This window comes from Salmo trutta, chromosome 22, assembly GCF_901001165.1.
Source record: "Salmo trutta chromosome 22, fSalTru1.1, whole genome shotgun sequence".
NCBI lineage: Eukaryota > Metazoa > Chordata > Actinopteri > Salmoniformes > Salmonidae > Salmo > Salmo trutta.
The window spans coordinates 18527586-18551710 of NC_042978.1; the positions used below are offsets into that span (position 1 = coordinate 18527586).

The 24125-nt window shown below is 44.6% G+C and overlaps 1 protein-coding gene across 2 annotated transcripts in view; it reads right to left on the reverse strand.

Annotated features, from left to right (window-relative positions):
- The window catches only part of LOC115158279 (transducin-like enhancer protein 4), a 76488-nt gene that overhangs the window by 4418 nt on the left and 47945 nt on the right, over positions 1 to 24125 (reverse strand). The window contains exons 7-19 of one of the 2 annotated variants that reach the window (XM_029707042.1): positions 23656 to 23830; positions 22979 to 22995; positions 21606 to 21740; positions 19659 to 19712; positions 18451 to 18621; positions 18199 to 18340; positions 17676 to 17845; positions 17162 to 17250; positions 16650 to 16899; positions 16313 to 16560; positions 15690 to 15837; positions 10385 to 10535; positions 10144 to 10220 (exon numbers count right to left, since the gene is read on the reverse strand). In XM_029707042.1, coding sequence (XP_029562902.1) covers positions 10144 to 10220; positions 10385 to 10535; positions 15690 to 15837; positions 16313 to 16560; positions 16650 to 16899; positions 17162 to 17250; positions 17676 to 17845; positions 18199 to 18340; positions 18451 to 18621; positions 19659 to 19712; positions 21606 to 21740; positions 22979 to 22995; positions 23656 to 23830 — 1827 coding nt within the window. Of the gene's footprint in view, positions 1 to 10143; positions 10221 to 10384; positions 10536 to 15689; positions 15838 to 16312; positions 16561 to 16649; positions 16900 to 17161; positions 17251 to 17675; positions 17846 to 18198; positions 18341 to 18450; positions 18622 to 19658; positions 19713 to 21605; positions 21741 to 22978; positions 22996 to 23655; positions 23834 to 24125 lie in introns of both variants that reach the window. The other variant, XM_029707041.1, reaches the window with a different exon arrangement.

Genomic DNA, 24125 nt, shown 5'->3' on the forward strand with positions numbered 1-24125 from the left:
TTAAACTGGTATACTTTCCTATTTATGCTATTTTCATTCCTCTGCCAGTTTTGATCCTTTATATTGGGTAGACAGACTAGTACTCTACCTCCTCCTGCTGCCATCTGCCTCCTCCATTTAAAAAAAATGTAACCTTTATTTAAATAGGAAAGTCAGTTAAGAACAAATTCTTATTTACAATGACAGCTTACCCCGACCAAACCCTAACGACGCTGGGCCAATTGTGCGCCGCCTTACGGGACTCCCAATTGCGGACGGTTGTGATACAGCCAGGAATCGAACCAGGGTCTGTAGTGACGCCTCTAGCACTGAGATGCAGTGCCTTAGACCACTGCGCAACTCAGGAGTCCATTTTTTGGGGTAATGCTGTAATCAATTGGTTTTAATCTTGGATTGAGCAGACCTTCCCATACAATTCTGATAACTCCATGAAAGACAACTATACCATTCCAATTTACTAAATCATTTTAAAACAAAATACTGTTTTCAAACATCTTTCCCATACATACAGGTATTTTATCAATCAGCACATTCGGTTGATAATATTTGTTGTAACATTTGTTCTTTTCAGGGGGATGAAATTGAAATTGTAGCCAGCTCTGCAATGCTTGTTTGAAAAAGAGAGATACTTTGAAAAAAAGTATCTTTTTCAATTAATGGCAATCTGCACAAAGGCAGAAAGGCCATTTTAAACATTGGATGAGCTTTTCTTAGTAATCTACTTGAGAACCATTTATGGTTCAAGTAAAACTTTTGAATAAGTATAGCTTTTAGAAAAAGGTTTAGTGCTTTCATATTTAATAATCTCAACTCACCCAATTCATATTCATTACATAGATAGACACACTTTATCTTGTGTGGTTTAGCGTCCCAGATAAAGATAAATATGTTTTGCTCATATGATTTGAAAAATGAATTATCAGGAGTAGGCAGCACCATAAGTAAGTGAGTAAACTGAGATATGACTAAGGAGTTAATCAGGGATTTCTTTTCCATAAATAGACCTCTCCATGGTTGCAGGATCTTGTCTATTTTTACAAGTTTTCTATTGAAATTCTTGTGGAGAGCTCATTTATATATTTTGTGATATGAATACCAAGTATGTCTACTTCACCGTCAGCCCATTTTATAAGTAAACTGCATGGCAATGTAAAAGTTCCAATATGTAATATTGTACACTTATCATAATTAGGTTTTAGTTCAGAGAGTCCAGAAACGTTATCTAGATCTTCAATGAGACATTGCAGGGATCTAGCTTGTGGACTTAATATAAAACTTGAGTCATCGGCATACATGGACACTTCTGTTTTTAAGCCTTGGATTTCTAATCCTCTAATGTTGTTATTTGATCTGATTTTTATAGCTAGCATGTCAATGGCAATAACAAATAGATATGGTGACAGCAGACACCCTTGTTTTACTCCTCTTGACAATTCAAAACTCTCTGAGAAGTAGCCGCTATTTATTATTTTACACCTGGGGTTGCTATACATTACTTTTAACCATTTTATAAGAGAATCACTGAAATTGAAAAAATCCAGGCTTTTATAAATAAAATCCTGTCTTACTTTATCAAAGGCCTGTTTCATGATCTTCTATTATTTATAGTAGTTGTCGTATATTATCTCCAATGTATCGTCCATGTAAAAAACCTGTCTGATCAGGATGAACAATACCGGGTAAAACCTTTTTAATTCAGAGTGCTATGCATTTTGCTAGTATTTTTGCATCACAACATTGAAGTGTAAGAGGCCTCCAGTTTTTAAGATAGACTGGATCTTTATATTTGCCATCTGGGTCTTGTTTTAATAATAGTGAAATCAGACCTTCCTGCTGAGTACCTGACAGACTACCATTTCTATAGGAGTAGTTAAAACAAGCTAACAATGGAGTTTTGAGTATATCAAAAAAGCCTTGATAACCTCTACCGGTGTGCCATCAAGCCCTGTGGTTTTTCCAGACTGAAAGGATTTAATAGCCTCAAAAAGTTATTCCTCTGTAATTTGGCCTTCGCACTGATCTTTCTGAACATTTGTTAATTAAAAAAATTATTATTATTATTATTTTTTAAAGAATTCCTTACAGTAATCATCATTCAGTGAGTGAGGATGAGATGGAAAAGAGAACATCTGCTTAAAAAATGTAGCTTCCTCTTTTAAAATATAATTCGAAGAATCATAGATGACTCCATCTTCAGTAACGAGTTTCTGCAAATTATTTTTGTCAGCGTTCCTGTGTTGGAAATTCAGGAAGAATTTGGTGCATTTTTCTCCATATTCCATCCAGTTTGCTTAATTTTTGTAATAGGTTACATTAGATCGTTCTTGAATAAGTACCTCCAGTTCTTTTGTTTTTCCTCTAACTTATTTTGTATCTCTGTAGTATTGTTTTTATTGCTATCTAGCTGTACTATTAGTACATGTATTTCCCTTGTTAATCTTGTCTTTTTAGACAGAAACTGCTTTTTTATAATTGATGAATATTGAATTGAATGACCTCTGAAGGTACATTTAAAGGTATCCCAAACAATAAGGGGATTTTCTGAACCTATATTGTACTGTAAAATTCTGTTATACATTATTTTGTCTTAGTTAAAAATAAATTGTCCTCCAGTAAACTTTGATTACATTTCCAATATCCCAGTCCACGTGGAAATTCTATAAGAGTTATGTGAATGCAAAGTAGATGATGATCCAATCGCATTCTGTCTCCTATTAAAACTTTTTTAACCTTTGATGCAAGAGAGAAAGAGGCAAGAAAGTAGTCAAGATGACTAGCTTGATAAAGTCTCCTCCATGTATATCTCACTAGGTCGGGTGTAGATGTATTCACTGAATCAAAATAGCGCACAAAATGTACTCTCTTTTTTTACACAATATATCGGTATAGTCAATCTATTATGGTATTTCTGATGGAACCATTCTCTACTTTTGAGAAAATTACCAAGTCATTACAAGGGTTTTAGATCATCCCAGTAATGGTAATTGCTCCACAAAGTTTCCTAACAGACAATGGTGCTTGTAACTTTTCTTCTTCATGTCTGACAGGCAGAGTGGTGTGTCTCCCCAGGTTCTTAACCCTACGTGGTTCAGCTGTACTCTCAGCATTACTAATCACACCTTTCAGCACTACAGAAACACAGGGGGCTGACTCTCTGACTCTCTCTACATTACCTGAATAAACAAGCCCTTCTACCTCCATTCTGTCTGTCTCCACCAGGCTCAGGCTCTGCCTGCATCAGACCTCATATCCTGGCCCCAGATGGTTTTCTAGACCTGCTCCTCTCTCAACCTCTCTCTTTCCTCACCCTCCTCTCGCAACCCATCCCTCCTCTGAACCTCTATAGTATCTCTCCCTCCTCCCCTTCCCTCCTCTCTCAACCTCCTCCTAATCCCTCCCTTCCTCCCTCCTCCACATCACAGGTTCATATCACCAGGGCTGTCAATCAGCAGGCCACTGGTGAGAGAAGCCATTTTGACTGACAGACACACTCACACTACAGAGACAGAAACAGGGAGGAGGGAGAGGTACAAAGGATGAGGTAGTGGTGAGTGAGAGTAAATGGAGGGAGGAGAAAGGGGAGGTATGTGTGTGCATGTGAAAGAGAGAGATGAATCAGGGGAGTAAAAGAAGGAAAGAGAGAGAGAAAGCAGCAGATTAACAGTGTGTGAGACAGAGAGAGAGAAAGAGAGGGGGAGCAGGATCCGAGGGAGAGTGTCATGTGGGTGGGGTGGGGGGGGACTGAGAGGCATTTGGCATTTGGATAACAAAGCAGATAGCCTCTGTGCATTTCAGAGCCCTAGGGAGACACTAACCGCCAAGGCTGCAGATTCCTCCTCTCCCTGCACTAGTCTAGCAAACAGCAAGATGACAGCCATACTGCCTGCCTCCCACAAACGACACATCTCTCCCCCTTTAAACAGCCCATCCCTTCCTGTAACTCATCATCACACTTATATATACCCAGCACAGTCTACAACAGCCTTGGCTAAAAATGTATATTCTAGAAATGCTCAATGCATTTCCTTTGCGGGGAATTTTGATCCGAGTTAAGAGCGTGTAAATGTAACGTAATTCCCTTTTTATGCATCTTTCTCTTTACTCGTATTCTGACCTTGAATTTAAGCATGAGAATAGCATGCTATTCACCCGCAATTTGTTTTGGGTGGAGATCAAAGAAATGAAGGTGTGGCGGAGGTGTCTACAGATACGCCGTATGCTGACCTTTAATTAATTTACTCATAATTCCACCACCTTTACGCACAATGAAACAATGAATAAGGTGGAGCAACCTGTCAGTTCCAAGTGGAACAACATGTACTTTCTTTTCCCGATGGAAATAACACCATTCTCCATACACTGTAATTTACAAATTGATAAGTGCTATTGATGAGAGCTAGGTAAATGATTAAGCCATTTAGATAAGGGGATTGTAAATATAAAGGGCAATTGATTTATGTCTATTTTAGCTTATGATCACTGGAGACAAATGTGAAACCAGTCACGTGGCAGTAAACTGAACCATGTCAACATATCACCTTTTCCGCAGTGAAGTTTATGAAACGCTGGCCTTATAACTCGCAAATATGAAATGTGGAGACCCAAGCTATAAACTTCTGTAGCCATGCTCAAATGACAGTATAGGTCCAAACCTACTGAGCTGTTTTATGAGTTCTAGAATGTTTTAATTATATGTCCAGACTTTTCACTGTATGTTTTACAATTTTTATTGTGTTAAATATTAGCCACAATTGGTAGCCACGGTCAGTTATACCACCATACATTTATAACTGTCACTTTAGTGTTAGTTTCCTTAAATGTTGCATCATTCCATTCCATTGTTAGTTTACCTTTTTTTCCTCTGCGATGTTTGTGTTTTGGTTCCTGAGGATCACTAGCAATAGTGGATCATATTAGGCTGTATTCCATGTTGGGTAATTATTTGGAACATGTAACCTATTTGAATCATTATGGAATGCACACCATACGTAGCAGTTTAAACCTGGAGCCTGGCGCACAGTTCACGACAACTGGACCGTTGTCATCACAGTGACATGATTAGTGAGGATTATTATAGTAGATTTATAGGACTACTGGTCAACACTTTTCTCACGTTCCAATATTTCATGGATTGAACAATTGAACATGACAACATTCAGGATGAATCAAACCACTGCGTTAGATAAATGTACTGAAAACCCTATTGAATGAAAAGTCCACGAGAAATTCTGTTGGCCAGCAAGTGGGAGGTTTTTCAGCAGTTGAATTCAATTTATTATGTGCGCGCAAGGGAACCATACCTGCAAAGCCTGTTACGCACCTTCATAAGGTAAGTCTGAATACCAACTACTGAGAAGTGCGTAGGAAAGGCGTGCGTAGGAAAGGCGTGCGTAGGAAAGGCGTGCGTAGGAAAGGCGTGCGTAGGAAAGGCGTGCGTAGGAAAGGCGTGCGTAGGAAAGGCGTGCGTAGGAAAGGCGTGCGTAGGAAAGGCGTGCCTAGGAAAGGCGTGCCTAGGAAAGGCGTGCGTAGGAAAGGCGTGCGTAGGAAAGGCGTACGTAGGAAAGGCGTGCGTAGTAAAGGCGTGCGTAGGAAAGGCGTGCGTAGGAAAGGCGTACGTAGGAAAGGCGTGCGTAGTAAAGGCGTGCGTAGGAAAGGCGTGCGTAGGAAAGGCGTACGTAGGAAAGGCGTACGTAGGAAAGGCGTACGTAGGAAAGGCGTGCATAGGAAAGGCGTGCGTAGGAAAGGCGTGCGTAGGAAAGGCGTGCGTAGGAAAGGCGTGAGTAGGAAAGGCGTGCCTAGGAAAGGCGTGCGTAGGAAAGGCGTGCGTAGGAAAGGCGTGCCTAGGAAAGGCGTGCCTAGGAAAGGCGTGCGTAGGAAAGGCGTGCGTAGGAAAGGCGTACGTAGGAAAGGCGTGCGTAGGAAAGGCGTGCGCAGGAAAGGCGTGCGTAGGAAAGGCGTGCGTAGGAAAGGCGTACGTAGGAAAGGCGTGCGTAGGAAAGGCGTGCGTAGGAAAGGCGTACAATTCCTAAGTCTAAATCTGTAGACTTTACCGTAAAATGCTTACTTACAAGCCCTTAACCAACAATGCAGTTCAATAAATAGAGTTAAAAAAATATTTACCAAATAAACTAAAGTAAAAAAAGGTAATTTAGATAATAAGCAGTGAGTAGCAGCAGCCTAAAAACAGCAGTCTAATGGCTTGGGGGTAGAAGCTGTTAAGGAGCCTTTTGGACCGAGTCTTGGCACTCCGGTACTGCTTGCCGTGCGGTAGCAGAGAGAACAGTCTATGACTATGGTGACTGGAGTCTTCCTCTGACAACGCCTAGTACAGTTGCAGTCGGATGTTTACATACACCTTAGCCAAATACATTTAAACTCAGTTTGTCGCAATTCCTGACATTTAATCCTAGTAAAAATTCCCTGTCTTAGGTCAGTTATGATCACCACTTTATTTTAAGAATGTGAAATGTCAGAATAATAGTAGAGAGAATTATTTATTTCAGCTTTTATTTCTTTCATCACATTCCCAGTGGGTCAGAAGTTTACATACACTCAATTAGTATTTGGTAGCATTGCCTTTAAATTGTTTAACTTGGGTCAAACTTTTTGGGTAGCCTTCCACAAGCTTCCCACAATAAGTGAATTTTGGCCCAGTCCTCCTGACAGAGCTGGTGTAACTGAGTCAGGTTTGTAGACTTCCTTGCTTGCACACGCTTTTTCAGTTCTGCCCGCAAATGTTCTATAGGATTGAGGTCAGGGCTTTGTGATGGCCACTCCAATACCTTGACTTTGTTGTCCTTAAGCCATTTTGCACAACTTCGTTAGTATGCTTGGGGTCATTGTCCATTTGGAAGACGCATTTGCGACCAAGCTTTAAGTTCCTGACTGATGTCTTGAGATGTTGCTTCAATATATCCACATAAGTTTCTTTCCTCATGATGCCATCTACTTTGTGAAGTGCAGCAAAGCACCCCCACAACATGATGCTGCCACTCCCGTGTTCTTCGGCTTGCAAGCCTCCCCCTTTTTCCTCCAAACATAATGATGGGCATTATGGCTAAACAGTTATATTTTTGTTTCATCAGACCAGAGGACATTTCTCCAAAAAGTACAATCTTTGTCCCCATGTGCAGTTGCAAACCGTAGTCTGGCTTTTTTATGGCAGTTTTGGAGCAGTGGCTTCTTCCTTGCTGAGCGGCCTTTCAGGTTATGTCGATATAGGACTCGTTTTACTGTGGATATAGATACTTTTGTACCCGTTTCCTCCAGCATCTTCACATGGTTCTTTGCTGTTGTTCTGGGATTGAGTCGTACTTTTTGCACCAAAGTACGTTCATCTCTAGGAGACTGAACACGTCTCCTTCCTGAGCGGTATGACGGCTGTGTGGTCCCATGGTGTTTATACTTGCAGATGAACCAGACTTGTGGAGGTCTAAAACTTTTTTTCTGAGGTCTTGGCTGATTTCTTTTGATTTTCCCATGATGTCAAGCAAAGAGGCACTGAGTTTGAAAGTAGGCTTTGAAATTCATCCACAGGTACACCTCCAATTGACTCAAATTATGTCAATTAGCCTATCAGAAGCTTCTAAAGCCATGACAGCATTTTCTGGAATTTCCCAAGCTGTTTAAAGGCACAGTCAACTTAGTGTATGTAAACTTCTGACCACTGGAATTGTGATACAATGAATTCTAAGTTAAATAATCTGTCTGTAAACAATTGTTGGAAAAATGACTTGTGTCATGCACAAGTAACCGACTTGCCAAAACTATAGTTTGTTAACAAGAAATGTGTGGAGTGGTTGAAAAACAAGTTTTAATGATTCCAACCTAAGTGTATCTAAACTTCCGACTTCAACTCTATATTGGTCCTGGATGGCAGGAAGCTTGGCCCCAGTGATGTACTGGGCCATACGCACTGCCTCTGTAGCGCCTTACGGTCAGATGCCGAGCAGTTGCCATACCAGGCGGGGATGCAACCGGTCAGGATGCTCTCGATGGTGCAGCTGTATAACTTTTTGAGGATCTGGGGACCCATGCCAAATCTTTTCAGTCTCTTGAGGGGGAAAAGGTGTTGTCGTGCCCTCTTCACAACTGTCTTGGTGTGTTTGGACCATGATAGTTTGTTGGTGATGTGGACACCAAGGAACTTGAAACTCTCGACCTGCTCCACCACAGCACCATCAATATTAATGGGGGCTTGTTCGGCCCTCCTTTTCCTATAGTCCACGATCATCTCCTTTGTCTTGCTCACATTGAGGGAGAGGTTCTTGTCCTGGCACCACACTGCGAGGTCTCTGACCTCCTCCCTATAGGCTGTCTCATCGTTGTCGGTGATCAGGCCTTCCACTGTTGTGTCGTCAGAAAACTTAATGATGGTGTTGGAGTCGTGCTTGGCCACACAGTTGTGGGCAAACAGGGAGTACAGGATGGGACTAAGCACGCACCCCTGAGGGGCCCCATTGTTGAGGATCAGCATGGCAGATGTGTTGTTGCCTACCCTTACCAACTATGGGCGGCCTGTCAGAAAGTCCAGGATCCAGTTGCAGAGGGAGGTGTTTAGTCCCAGGGTCCTTAGCTTAGTGATGAGCTTTGCGGGCACTATGGTGTTGAACACTGAGCTGTAGTCAATGAACATCATTCTCACAAAGGTGTTCCTTTTGTCCAGGTGGGAATGGGCAGTGTGGAGTGTGATTGAGATTGCATCATCTGTGGATCTGTTGGGTCGGTATGCGAATTGGAGTGGGTCTAGCGTTTCTGGCATGATGGTGTTGATGTGAGCCATGACCCGCCTTTCAAAGCACTTCATGGCTACCGACGTGAGTGCTACGGGGCGGTAATCATTTAGGCAGGTTACCTTCGCTTTCAGGGACTATGGTGGTCTGCTTGAAACATGTAGGTATTACAGACTTGGTCAGGGAGAGGTTGAAAATGTCAGTGAAGACACTTTCCAGTTGGTCCGCACATGCTTTGAGTACATGTCCTGATAATCCGTCTGGCCCTGCGGTTTTGTGAATGTTGACCTGGTTAAAGGCCTTGCTCACATCGGCTATGGAGAGTGTAATCACACAGTTGTACAGAACAGCTGGTGCTCTCATGCATGCTTCAGTGTTGCTTGTATCGAAGTGAGCATAAAAGGCATTTAGCTTGTCTGGTACGGTCGTGTCACTGGGCAGCTCACGGCTGGGTTTCCCTTTGTTGTCCATAATAGTTTGCAAGCCCTACCACATCCGACGAGCATTAGAGCCGGTGTAGTAGGATTCAATCATAGCCCTGTATTGACGCTTTGCCTGTTTGATGGTTTGTCTGAGGGCATAGCGGGATTTCTTATAAGCATCCAGGTTAGAGTCTTGCTCCTTGAAAGCAGAAGCTCCTGCCTTTAGCTCGGTGCAGATGTTGCCTGTAATCCATGACTTCTGGTTGGGATAATTATGTACGGTCACAGTGGGGACGACATCGCCGATCAATTGCAAAAATCGCTGAAGTTGGAGACTTATATTTCCCTCACCAACTTTAAACATCAGCTATCTGAGCAGCTAACCGATCGCTGCAGCTGTACATAGCCCATCTGTACATTGCCCACCCTATCTACCTACCTCATCCCCTTACTGTTTTTATTTTATTTACTTTTCTGCTCTTTTTGCACACCAGTATCTCTACATGCACATCTTCATATGCTCATTTATCACTCCAGTGTTAATCTGCTAAATTGTAATTATTTGCTCCTACGGCCTATTTATTGCCTACCTCCTCAGGCCTTTTGCACAGGTCGCAGTTGTAAATGAGAACTTGTTCTCAACTTGCCTACCTGGTTAAATAAAGGTGAAATAAAAAATTTAAAAAAAAATAACTTATTGATGAAGCCGGTAACTGAGGTGGCATACTCCTCAATGCCCTTTGATGAATCCCGGAACATATTCCAGTCTGTGCTAGCAAAACAGTCCTGTAGCGTAGCATCTGTGTCATCTGACCACTTCCATATTGAGCGAGTCACTGGTACTTCCTGCTTTAGTTTTTGCTTGTAAGCAGGAATCAGGAGGATACAATTATGGTTAGATTTGCCAAATGGAGGGCAAGGGAGAGATTTGTATGTGTCTCTGTGTGTGAAGTAAAGGTGTTAACATTTTGAGTGTGTGTATTTTTCACCTGGAAAATACTGGCTCCATATGGCGTCCTCCACGCATTCAGCAGATTGTCCTTCCCTGTACTCACAAACCACTTGCCTGAAACACACACACGCACGCACACACGCGCAAGCAAACACACACACAAACACACAACATTACACTTGGGCACATCAGACGTATGGACTACACATCTCATTAGCATAAATATCAAAGTTAGAAGAGTGTGTGTGAGTGTGGCAGAGTTGTGAGCTTGTACGTACCACAGGAGGCGAACTTGAGTGAGAGCACACAGCTCTCGTGGAGGTGCAGCTGGTACTTGTCTGGTTTGGAGACGTGCAGCACTTCTACATTACTGCTCTCCATACCCACTGCCAGCCACTCTCCTGTAGGACAGTAGCCCAGAGAGAAGATCTGGAGGGAGGGAGGTAGAAGGAGAGAGTGTGGGAGAAAAGGAGAGAAAGTTCATTACACGAGTGAACGGAGCTCATCTGACAAAGACCATCAGCAGCATCATCATGAGTGATGTATTTATTATTCTTCCTGGGGTCCAGCAACATTAAGGCAGTTAAATACAGTTGAAGTCAGAAGTTTACATACACCTTAGCCAAATACATTTAAACTCAGTTTTTCACAATTCCTGACATTTAATCCTCAGAAAAAGTCCCTGTCTTAGGTCAGTTAGGATCCCCACTTTATTTTAAGAATGTGAAATGTCAGAATAATATTACAGAGAATTATTTATTTCAGCTTTTATTTCTTTCATCACATTCCCAGTGGGTCAGAAGTTTACATACACTCAATTAGTATTTGGTAGCATTGCCTTTAAATTGTTTAACTTGGGTCAAACGTTTCGGGTAGCCTTCCACAAGCTTCCCACCATAAGCTGGGTGACTTTTGGCCCATTCCTCCTGACAGAGCTGGTGTAACTGAGTCAGGTTTGTAGGCCTCCTTGCCCGTACACGCTTTTCAGTTCTGACCACAAATGTTCTATAGGATTGAGGTCAGGGCTTTGTGATGGCCACTCCAATACCTTGACTTTGTTGTCCTTAAGCCATTTTGCACAACTTTGGCAGTATGCTTGGGGTCATTGTCCATTTGGAAGACCCATTTGCGATCTATTTTGTGAAGTGCATCAGTCCCTCCTGCAGCAAAGCACCCCCAATACATGATGCTGCCACCCCCTGGCTTCTCGGTTGGGATGGTGTTCTTCGGCTTGCAAGCCTCCCCCTTTTTCCTCCAAACATAATGATGGTCATTATGGTTAAACAGTTCTATTTTGTTTCATCAGACCAGAGGACATTTCTCCAAAAAGTACGATCTTTGTCCCCATGTGCAGTTGCAAACCGTAGTCTGGCTTTTTTATGGCAGTTTTGGAGCAGTGGCCTTTCAGGTTATGTAGATATAGGACTCGTTTTACTGTGCATATAGATATTTTTGTACCTGTTTCCTCCAGCATCTTCACAAGGTTCTTTGCTGTTGTTCTGGGATTGATTTGGACCTTTTGCACCAAAGTACGTTCATCTCTAGGAGACACAATTCTCCTTCCTGAGCAGTATGACAGCTGTGTTTATACTTGCGTACTATTGCTTGTACAGATGAATGTCTTACCTTCAGGCGTTTGAAAATTGCTCCCAAGGATGAACCAGACTCGTGGAGGTCTACAATTTATTTTCTGAGGTCTTGGCTGATTTCTTTTGATTTACCCATGATGTCAAGCAAAGAGGCACTGAGTTTGAAGGTAGGCCTTGAAATACATCCACAGGTACACCTCCAATTGACTCAAATTATGTCAATTGGCTTCTAAAGCCATGACAGCATTTTCTGGAATTTTCCAAACTGTTTAAAGCCCCAGTCAACTTAGTGTATGTAAACTTCTGACCCACTGGAATTGTGATACAGTGAAATATAAGTGAAATCATCTGTCTGCAAACAATTGTTGGAAAAATGACTTGTGTCATGCACAAAGTAGATGTCCTAACCGACTTGCCAAAGCTATAGTTTGTTAACAAGAAATTTGTGGAGTGGTTGAAAAACAAGTTTTAATAACTCCAACCTAAGTGTATCTAAACTTCCGCCTACAACTGTACAATTTAAAATATTACATGAAATTACATTTCATAACACTTTTCACAACACATTAAGTGTGTTGCCTCAGGCCACTACTCTGTTATCACATATCTACAATACAAAATACATGTGTACGTGTGTGTAGAGTGCGTGTCTTATCATGTGTCTGTGCCTGTGTGTGTGTGTGTGTGTGTCTTTTCACAGTCCCCACTGTTCCATAAGGTGCATTTTTATCTGTTTTTTTATCTGATTCTACTGCTTGCATCAGTTACCTGATGTGGAATAGAGTTCCATGTAGGCATGGCTCTATGTAGTACTGTGCACCTACCATAGTCTGTCATGGACATGGGGACTGTAAAGAGACCTCTTGTGGCATGTCTTGTGGGGTCTGCATGGGTGTCCGAGCTGCGTGCTAGTAGTTTTAACAGACGCCGCCGTGCATTCAGCCTGCCTGACCATTCTGCCTGCCTTGACCACGACCCTGTCTGCCACTCTGTACCTCCTGGACTCTGATCTGGTTTTGACCTTGTTGCCTGTCCACAACCATTCTCTTGCCTACACCTTTGGATTAATAAACATTGTAAGACTCCAACCATCTGCCTCCTGTGTCTGCATTTTTGGTCTCACCTTGTGCCTTGATACAGTTACTCGAAGCAGCTTAGTCACCTCAACTTTCTCAATTTCCACATTAATTATTACAAGATTTAGTTGAGGTTTAGTGAATGATTTGTCCCCAAATACAATACTTTTAGTTTTGAAATATTTAGGACTAACTTATTCCCTGCCACCCATTCTGAAACTAATTGCAGCTCTTTGTTAAGTGTTGCAGTGATTTCACTCGCTGTAGTAGCTGACGTGTATAGTGTTGATTCATCTGCATACAGAGACACACTGGCTTTACTCAAGGCCAGTTGTATGTCATTAGTAAAGATTGAAAAAAGTAAGGGGCATAGACAGCTGCCCTGGGGAATTCCTGATTCTACCTGGTTTATGTTGGAGAGGCTTCCATTAATGTCCTTCCCTATAAGCGTGCTGAAAGGCTGTCAATTGTTTACAGTAAAATAGCATTGTATCTGGTCAAACACAAATTATTCCCAAAGTTTACTAAGGGTTGGTAACAGGCTGATTACTGGCTCAAATAGCCAACCAAAGGCGGCTTTACAATTCTTGGGTAGCTGAATTACTTTTGCTTCCCTCCAGGCCTAAGGGTGCACATGTTCTAGTAGGTTTAGATTGAAGATATGGTAAATAGGAGTGGCAATATCGTCCGCTAATATCCTCAGTAATTTTCCATCCAAGTTGTCAGACCCCGATGTCTTGTCATTGTTGATAGACAACAATCATTTTCCCCCTCTTCCACACTCACTTTACGAAATTCTAAATCACAATGTTTGTCTTTCATCATTTGATCAGCTATACTTGGATGTGTAGTGTCAGCGTTTGTTGCTGGCATGTCATACCTACATTTGCTGATCTTGCCAATGAAAAAATCATTAAAGTAATTGGCAATATCAGTGGGTTTTGTGATGAATGAGCCATCTGATTCAATGAATGATGGAGCTGAGTTTGTGTTTTTGCCCTAAATTTCATTTAAGGTGCTACAAAGCTTTTTACTATCAATCTTTGTTTCATAGTACAGTTTCTTTTTATTCAGTTTAGTCACAGGATTTCTCAATTTGCAGTACATTTGCCAACTGGTTGTGCAGCCAGACTTGATGAAAGCCAGTCAAAATTTAAATTACCCAGAAAATATACCTCTCTGTTTATCACATACATTATCAAGCATTTCACACATTATCCAGATACTGACTGTGGTCTATAGCAGCTTCCCACAAGAAAGGGCTTTAGGTGAGGCAGATTAACATGTAGCCATATTACTTCAACAGTACTTAACAGGATCCAGGAACCTAAATGATTTGGATGGATCCCATCCTCCTTATAAAACAAGCTTTGTTTCCAGAAGGTATCAAAATTGTCAAATGTTACACCCACAGACTTGCAATAGTCACGTAGCCAGTTATGGAGGGCTAAAAGTCTGAAACATTCAATACCACGATTTAGGGAGGGCACAGGGACAGATATTATGGGGCGTTCGTTGGTGTCAATTAGAGACCCAATCAGTTATTTAAAATCAATTTTAGCCTTCTGAGCTGCCCTTCATAATGTCATCGAATCCCGCATGAACTATGATAGACTCAATTTCCTGATGCTGGTTTAAAATGTTTGGGAGCAGCTTATTGATGTCCTGTATCCATTTTTGCTCCAGGGACTGAGACATTTCTCACCATTGAACTGCCCAATACAATGGCCGGAGAAGGGGATGGAGAAATACACCCATTCCTACCCCTCACACAATTCGTGGAATCTTTCACGGGCCCAGGAGAAGCAGGATAGCATACACCCGAAGCTACCAGTGATAGGTCCAGACCTCCCACAGCAGGCAGAACCCCATCAGAGAGAGGGGAAAGGAGCCAAACTCGATAACGAAGCCGCTGCTGGAGTCAGCGTAGATGGAGTCAGCACAGCCGTCGCAGTCACAGGCAGACCCAGCGATAAAGGCGCAGGTAGATCAGGCACCAGGACGGCGTAGATAATCCTCATGTGAATCTGCTCCGCACCTCTCCCAGACACTCCAGTCCGCTTAGCAGCATGCCGCTGCCTTCGGTTTCCACGACTTTGTGACATGGGCCCAGCGATGATTGGAACAATCATCTTGCTGTTCTCCGTCTACTCCACTATGGAAGAGGAGAAGCAGATGGAGACGACTTCCTTGGCAGGCAAGTTCCAGGTAGCACAGGCAATTCGGATAGGGACAGATGACAAGGCAGGGATACATCCATCAAGCCCGAGCTACGTCCAGCCACATGAGCTGAGAACGAGAAAGTTCCAATTTGTGTTTTCCCCATAAGTTCACACAGACTTGAAATTTGCTTGCTAAGGATAGCCACCTCATTCCTGTAATCCTCTGCAAGCAAACAATTGCCACATTGGAACTCCGGATTGTCAATATTGTCCCAGACAAGAGCGTAATAAACACAGCTTCTACAGCGCTGGAAATGTTTATTAGCTATTCCAGGCGATGCGGGCTCCATTGCAACCTAGCTAGCTAGCTGTCAGCAGGTTGACACAAACACTTAAGAACAAAATAAAACTTTGGAAACAACAGGCCGAAACAACAGGTCGAAGCCCGGCAGGTATCCAAGTAACTGATGAACATGAAAAAAAACAAATGTGTAGTTGTAATTGCATTCGCAAACTTGTAACTTAATATTTGCGAGCAATAATTGCATTTGTACACCTGTACATGTCAATTTCTGGCGCTCAGACTTTTGGCAGTGCTCTAGCGCCCTACTGTGACAAAAATATGTAGATGTGCAAACAGTGATGTGATGAAACAGTGACTGGTCTGATATAGAGGCTGATATGTATCATATATTAACAGGTGCAGTGCTTCTCATAAAGGCAGTACTGAGCTGGTCTCAGGTGTTCCATCAGTACCTGTGAGGTGAAGTCGTGCTGCTGCAGCTGCCGTCCCTCTCTCAGGTCCCAGCAGCGTACTGTGTTGTCCAGCCCCCCCGTCCACAGTTTGGTCCCATCGTTGGAGATGTCAATACAGCTGGCCCCGTCAGTGTGGCCCTGGAACTGCCTGGGTAGCATAAAGATCACATCAACACCTAGCCATTCAGCTGTAATCCATAGTCTATACAGTAAACCCCTACCCTGCTTTCTCCTCCCCCTATCATCTTACCTGACCAGGGGCTCTGGTTGTGCAGGTCCCAGACTACGATGTCTCCCCCTAAACACCTACTAACCTCCTCCTCATCCTCTCCTCCTCCTCTTACCTGACCAGGGTCTGGTTGTGCAGGTCCCAGACTACGATGTCTCCCCCTAAACACCTACTAACCTCCTCCTCATCCTCCTCTCCTCCTCCTCTTACCTGACCAAGGTCTGGTTGTGCAGGTCCCAGACTACGATGTCTCCCCCTAAACACCTACTAACCTCCTCCTCATCCTCCTCTCCTCCTCCTCTTACCTGACCAGGGTCTGGTTGTGCAGGTCCCAGACTACAATGTCTCCCCCTAAACACCTACTAACCTCATCCTCCTCTCCTCATCCTCTTACCTGACCAGGGTCTGGTTGTGCAGGTCCCAGACTACGATGTTGCCGTCACTGCAGCAGGAGAAGCAGACCTTGTTGTCGGGGGAGATGGCCAGAGCGTAGCAGGCTGGGGCAGAAGACGTCAACTCCGCCTTGATGCGGGGAGTAGGTGTGGCCAAGTCCCAGATTGACAACGTGCTGGCCTCGCCTCCAACAATGAGGGTCCGCCCATCAGGGAGAATCTTACATGAGCGGATGTAGTTATCCCTGTTCTGATTGGTGTGAAGAGAGAACATGTGTATTGGACCAGCAAAACAAACAATATTATTGGTTAAGCCTTTTAAAGTGTGTGTCCACTCACCAGACAGTCGAGCTGGGCCATGGCACTCTTGCTGCCAGGCTGGCTGATGTCCCACACCTTGACACAGCCCTTGCCGCCGGTGTAGACGTGGCGTGTGGAGGTGCTGATGGTGACGGCACACACCACCTCTCCGTGGTTCAGAGTGTGGATCTGACGGGCATGCCGCGGGATGCCCGTGCCCAGCAGGGCATCCGGAGGGAAAGGAACCGGCTGCATCTGTCCATCGGCACTGACGTGGAAAGAGTAGGCACTGGAGAGAGGCAGGAGGAAGGAGAGAATGGAAAGAGTGCCAACCCCTGCAATCTACATCTGTATATTATTACAAAAACTAAGTGCTTGCTATTTGCTAAAACCTTGAAGACTTTCAACACTGCATTAGAAGTTGAAAAATAGTCTTCTAGTACAGAGTGTTATTTGTGATGGGAGAGTTTGCGGCTTGCTCCAGCTATAACAACAACAGCCATCTTTCTTTCTGTCTGGATAGATTTAGATGGAGGAGAAGAGAGACATACGGTTTTCCCCCGGAGGATCCACCAGGCAGTGAGGAGGACAGCCCTGGGGCCCTGAGGTGGGACCGAGACTCATACGCCATCTGGAGAGACTAGGAGGACCAAGACATTAGGAGTTTACTAATAGAATCATCCTGTGTTGTAACAGTTTAATCTCAGTAAATCCTAATCTCATCAAGTTGAATGAAATCTTGACAATTCATCCAAAACAAGCTTCCAAACCAAATGCTACTAAGAATCCATCTTCATCAATAAAACATGTATTGTTTTAAATGAGTGGTGCACATCTTCCATCCTCTAGGCAACTGGTTTACCTTCTTGCTTTCTAATTGAAAGCAATCTAATTGATTTAGACCTGGGTAACCAGGTGTGCGCACTAACTGGCGAATTAGAGACATAATTGATCAATTAAGTGCCAGGAAGAGACAAAGACTATAGACAATGCAGCCAGTGAGGTCTGCCATTGTAGACAGCTGTTTTAAACAGAGAGACCAGTGATGCGTGGTATCTAACTCACCAAGGGGCTGCGGGTGTAGACGCTGGAGGCGGTGCTGATCTGGGGCGAGAGGGTCAGGGCAGCCCCGAAGCCCCCGGGACTAGCCAGCTCCCCATTGAGGCCTGCGTGGGACACCACCCCAAAGTGAGCTGGGTATGAACCGGGGGGCACAGACAGGGGACTGCGGAGAGCTGGAGAGGGGGTGAGGGGGGAGATGAGAACACACCTTACATTCCAGCGGGTAAAAAGGGTTAGGATGATGTCGAACTGCTAGAGATGTGTTGTCAACAATCAAGTTCATCTCGGTTTCTTATAGGCTACAATGCCGTCTTTATTGCTTTAGGCAGAATATGGGGACCACAGGAGCATATCATCACAGTAGGTGTGGGATAATGGTACTATGATCAGATGGAAGGTATAATTATGGTATTACAGGGCTATATGATCACAGTAGGGTGATTTGAAGGTTTAACAGGGGTGCAGGGGTATAATAACAGGGGTACAGACATAGGGTATGTCAGGCAGACACGGGTGTCTGACTCACCCAGGGAGTCAGCGGAGGAGGCAGCCTTGCTGAGCAGACGGAGGCAGGACGTACTGGGGCCGGCGGGGCCGGGGGTAAGGGCCTCACGGTGAGAGGGGGACGGGGTGCTCGACTTAGACAACGGCGACCCAGACTTCTCCATCTACAGAGAGGTAAAGAGATACTGTCAAACGAAGCCCCGCCATACAGATACTGTAATTGGTGGATTTTGGCCACCATGTTAATGCTTGACAATGAATCAATGTATCATACCTGTGCTGGGTCCTTGGCCTTGCCTGGGGTGGGGCTGCGTGGTGGTTGGGGGGATGGGGCCTCCCCGGGGCTCCTGGGGGACCCTGGTAACTCCTTCCTCAGGGTGGGGGCCCGGTCCAGACCGTTCCCATGGGGGGAGTGATGGGGGCTGCCCACGGGGGATGTGGGCTCCTGGAGACACACAAAGATATGGGAGACCAGGTCACCCCCAAAGCCATGCAAGAAGACAGTAGCCTTCACATTGGCTGTGAAAAAAACAAAAACCTGTAAATCTGTAACATTATAGACATTATAGATTCCTATAGTATCTGTATGGGTTTAAGCACAAGTGTGCATGAGGCCTGTATGGTACTGTAAGTCAAACTCAGCCGACTGTCTACCTCCCTGCCACAGCCACCTAAATAAAACCATTCCCATCTGCTCCCAGTGTGCTGCAGTCAGCACTTCTACTGTGTCTGAGCAGAACAGACATCCATAGACTGTTCTAGTATAGTCACCAGAGACACTCCCTCTCACACACCCATTAAGCACATTTGTCAAATTCTCCAATTGTTCTGTATTCACAAATCACACAAGAGACTTTCCTGCTTTTGTGCATTGTGCTGCGCAGTATCAAACACAGAAGGCTTAGATAAAACATATTTTGGTACACTGCGTGAAGTATTTAAAGAATTTAAACATTCTGAGGGCATAAACGGCTTTGCATAAATAAAGGAAGCACACTGCTGCCATCTGATGAAAGGAGGGGTGTGTGCGTGTGTTTATGTGTGCATGAGGTGTGTGTGTGTATATGTGGTTGTGTGTGTTCAGCAGGGGGACTGTATTCGGTAGGAGAGGAGAGAAAAGCAGCAAGCTAACTCCCAAGAATGTGCTTATATAATAATATTCACTATTTTCAAAATCCCGACGCAGGTGTCTAATTCTCCTATACTTAACCAGCCACAGTGAAACAACAGGGTCTTAGAGAGAGGAGACTCAGCTTTCCATTTGAACTATGTTCTTTTGGCTGGGGAGGGTCTGGTCAATACGGACCGGTTTCAGCCAGTATAGCTATAGTAGTTATATATGACTCATTGTTTGTTTTTCAGCAGCAGTATCGGATGCTGATTTAAGGTCAGTTTAGCGTTTTCTCTCTGATGGTTGCCGTTAGACTGGGGTCAGGGTAAGCTGATCCTAGATCTGTGCCAATGGGTGACAAACACACTTACCTCGTTAGAGACATCCACAACCAGGTTGTCCTCACTCTTGTCCCCATCACTGTCCTGTGAGACAGAGGAGAGAGGAGAACGTCAGAAACACAAACATTCTCTATCACGCACACATCGCCCACCCCTCACTCCCTCACTCTGTCAGGCACACACAACCTCTCTCACTGTTTGGCCATATCACTGCTTTACTCCTCTCTCTCCCTTCCTCTTTATCTCTGGGAATACGGGTGACAGCGATGGCACTTAGTCACCATGGCAACAACGGTTTGATGTGATCATGGCCTGATATTCCTATTGACATCACGTGGAGTGACATCACCCCCTAATTGTATTGAGCCAGATCAGGGCCACGGTGGAGATGAGACTATTCCTGGACATAGACAGACCGGAGCTAGGACAAAAACAACCATCATGTAGTACAGAGAGGCTGATGATCAACAGAGCTCCCTGTCCAGCCTGTTTTAAAAACACAACACCTCCCTTTACGAGAGGCTACACTGATGTGACGTGTGAGGCAGTTCTCACACTGATGTGACGTGCGAGGCAGTTCTCACACTGATGTGACGTGCGAGGCAGTTCTCACACTGATGTGACGTGCGAGGCAGTTCTCACACTGATGTGACGTGTGAGGCAGTTCTCACACTGATGTGACGTGTGAGGCAGTGTGAGGCAGTTCTCACACTGATGTGACGTGTGAGGCAGTTCTCACACTGATGTGACGTGTGAGGCAGTGTGAGGCAGTTCTCATACTGATGTGACGTGCGAGGCAGTTCTCATACTGATGTGACGTGCGAGGCAGTTCTCATACTGATGTGACGTGCGAGGCAGTTCTCATACTGATGTGATGTGTGAGGCAGTTCTCATACTGATGTGATGTGTGAGGCAGTTCTCATACTGATGTGACGTGCGAGGCAGTGTGAGGCAGTTCTCACACTGATGTGACGTGTGAGGCAGTGTGAGGCAGTTCTCACACTGATGTGACGTGTGAGGCAGTTCTCATACTGATGTGACGTGCGAGGCAGTTCTCATACTGATGTGACGTGCGAGGCAGTTCTCATACTGATGTGACGTGGGAGGCAGTTCTCATACTGATGTGACGTGCGAGGCAGTTCTCATTCTGATGTGACGTGTGAGGCAGTTCTCATACTGATGTGACGTGTGAGGCAGTTCTCATACTGATGTGACGTGTGAGGCAGTTCTCATACTGATGTGACGTGCGAGGCAGTGTGAGGCAGTTCTCACACTGATGTGACGTGTGAGGCAGTGTGAGGCAGTTCTCATACTGATGTGACGTGCGAGGCAGTTCTCATACTGATGTGACGTGCGAGGCAGTTCTCATACTGATGTGACGTGCGAGGCAGTTCTCATACTGATGTGACGTGTGAGGCAGTTCTCATATTGATGTGACGTGCGAGGCAGTTCTCATTCTGATGTGACGTGTGAGGCAGTTCTCATTCTGATGTGACGTGTGAGGCAGTCCTCATACTGATGTGACGTGTGAGGCAGTCCTCATACTGATGTGACGTGTGAGGCAGTCCTCATACTGATGTGACGTGCGAGGCAGTCCTCATACTGATGTGACGTGCGAGGCAGTTCTCATACTGATGTGACGTGTGAGGCAGTGTGAGGCAGTTCTCACACTGATGTGACGTGTGAGGCAGTTCTCACACTGATGTGACGTGCGAGGCAGTTCTCATACTGATGTGACGTGTGAGGCAGTTCTCATACTGATGTGACGTGTGAGGCAGTTCTCATACTGTATTTATGTCAATCAGAACACTCACTCCACAGAGCAAGAGAGATCATGTTCACTAGGGTTATCTATTTTGGTGATCAATCACTTCCAAGTTAAACACATATTTGACTGGTAGAAGGTGTGACCCCCGGTTAACCTGTGATGTCAGAGACACCGTTAATACTGCAGATTTGATTGAATGGCGTACGTACGTAGTGAGGTGGGAGGGGCTCTTTGTCATCACAGCGCCTCCTCTTTGCGTCCCCTCCCTGGGAGGAGGAGTACCCCCCCGACGGGCCCTGGCGCTCCTCCACCGGTTGGCTGTCTGTCGATGACACTGACTTACTCTGCACACACACACACACACAACAACACACACACACATAAAAGAGAGAAAAACACACAGCAGGTAAGTCATACAGAAAATGCAACCAAACAACACATTTATGAATGTGTTATTATGAATGAACTTTCTCCCTGACACTGAAAACTTCATGTAAAATATGACTCTGATCATTGTACAAGAAGCCCATTTTCTGGCTATTTATACCAGAAAGAGCGTGGTGGGACTCCCCATAATAGAGGAATAAAACATCAAAGTGGAGTATTATTTCTGGGGTCTATGTGGCATAACTCTATTCTCTTTCATCGGTTGCCTCCTTCGGAAAGTTCTGCTCTTTAGAACTGTAGAGGACACAGGAAGGAAGCTGGTTGGACGGACATGACCAGAACACACAAAGAACCACAGTTTTCTCAACAAACTCCCAGTCTTCTCCATCTCTCACTCCCCCTCTCCTTCTTCCCCTCACTTTCTCTTTCTTCCTCTATTTAAAATTCAAAAATGTAATATTGGCACGACTTAACAAATACAAATTGCTATGCATCTCTCCTACCTCCTTCCCTCCATATTTTGAAGGATGTTAATACAAACCCGACCTCTTATCAGTACATTGGGTAAAGGGGTTAAGAAAATAAAGAAAAGGTTATTGCAAACTTAAATCATTTTTGACTTTGTAATAAAATAAAGACACAGTCAAATGTTTCCCTTTTTACTTGCTCCCCTCAGAGTACCCTCCCTATTTCCTTCTTTCTTTCCTCTCTCCTTCTATATCTCTCATTTCTTCTCTCAACTCCTCCCTCTTTCTGTTATTATCAGAGTGAGTGTGAGTGAGGACAGCTGTCCAGTAGTCTACTGGTCTGTGGGTCCCTTCAGTTCCAACACACCAAGGTTATATCTAACCACAGAGTAAGAGACAGCCCAATGACCATCCTACTGGACCCATATCACCATAATATTATTGTCTCCATCGAACTGACCAGTGTTCTATTGGACCTTAGTCAAGGAACAATATCACTGTTCTACTGTTGTACTCGCTTTAATAATTCTAGTACTGTTTTTTATTAATGGCAGCTCTGCAACAAAACATAGGTTTTTTAGAGTTCCTCTTTAAAGAGACTCTCTTTTTCCCTCACTTTACATCACAGTCACATAAACACACACTCACACACAAGCACGCACGTATACACACAAAATGCACACACAAGCGCATGAACAAGCACACACACACACGTTGGGGTTACTTACCCTGCTGGGCGCACCTTCTGGGGAAGGAACAGAGAGGGGGGAGGGCATTGACGTCAGTATAGATAATAACAACAACAATCCCACAGCAAGCCAAGGTCAACCTGAAAAAGGCCTGTCCCACTGCAATAAAAACACAAGCTTTGTATTGTGCATGTATCCAATCTGCAGTGCTGCCCTCTCTGTCTCCACTCCTCTGACACAATGCTCTCTGTCTTCCCCTATTCACTCATTCAGCATTCATGTCTGCTCTGTCTCTTTCTCTTCTTTTCTGCACCAGGGACCTAGAAGTTTAACATATAACCACGCTACGTCAATATACAGCCTTGCAGGCAACGGAGTTTAATGAGTGCTTTTCTTAAAGATCGTCTAGTAGTTAGAGAGCGTTGGGCCAGTAACCGAAAGGTTGCTTGATCGAATCCCCGAGCTGACAAGGAAAACATCTGTTGTTCTGCCCCTGAACAAGGCAGTTAACCCACTGTTCCTAGGCCGTCATTGTGAATAAGAATTTGTTCTTAACTGACTTGCCTAGTTAAATAAATAAAAAAAGAATACTCTGCCACCCTTTGAGTTCAATTAAAGTTCAACCAAGTGGTTATTTTGTATCAAAAGTTGACACATTTCAGTACTACAGCTCTCCACCAGTGTCCTTCACGTGGAGGTCAGTCAGTGAGTCGTACCTCTCAGGTGCTCAGGGTCCAGGTGGTTGCGTTCGTCCTTGGAGGCCAGGTGGGCTGAGACTCCCAGGGCTCCAGTGAGGGCCAGTAGGCCCGAGCCTCCCCCCAGAGAGAGCCCTGACGGGTGGGGAGTCAGGGGGATACCTGGGGTGTGGTGAGACAGGTGCTGGAGCTGCTGCTGCTGTACACCAGGGAGACAGGGCAGGGGGGAGACGGAAGAGGCAGAGAGAGGAAGAGAGAGAGAACAAGGAAAGATTAGAGGGAGAGAGAGACAGAAGACATGGAGAGAAATCGGTGAGAGTAGAGCAGAGGGAAAAAATTGGACAGCGGCGAGAGAGAGAGAGAGGGAGGACAGGAGGAGGGAGAGAGAGATAGGGAGTAGGAGAGATAGAGAGAAAGGAAGGGAGAGAAAAACAAACATATAGAAGAGTATACAGAGGGAGAGAAGAAAACAGATGGGGAAAAATTTGGGA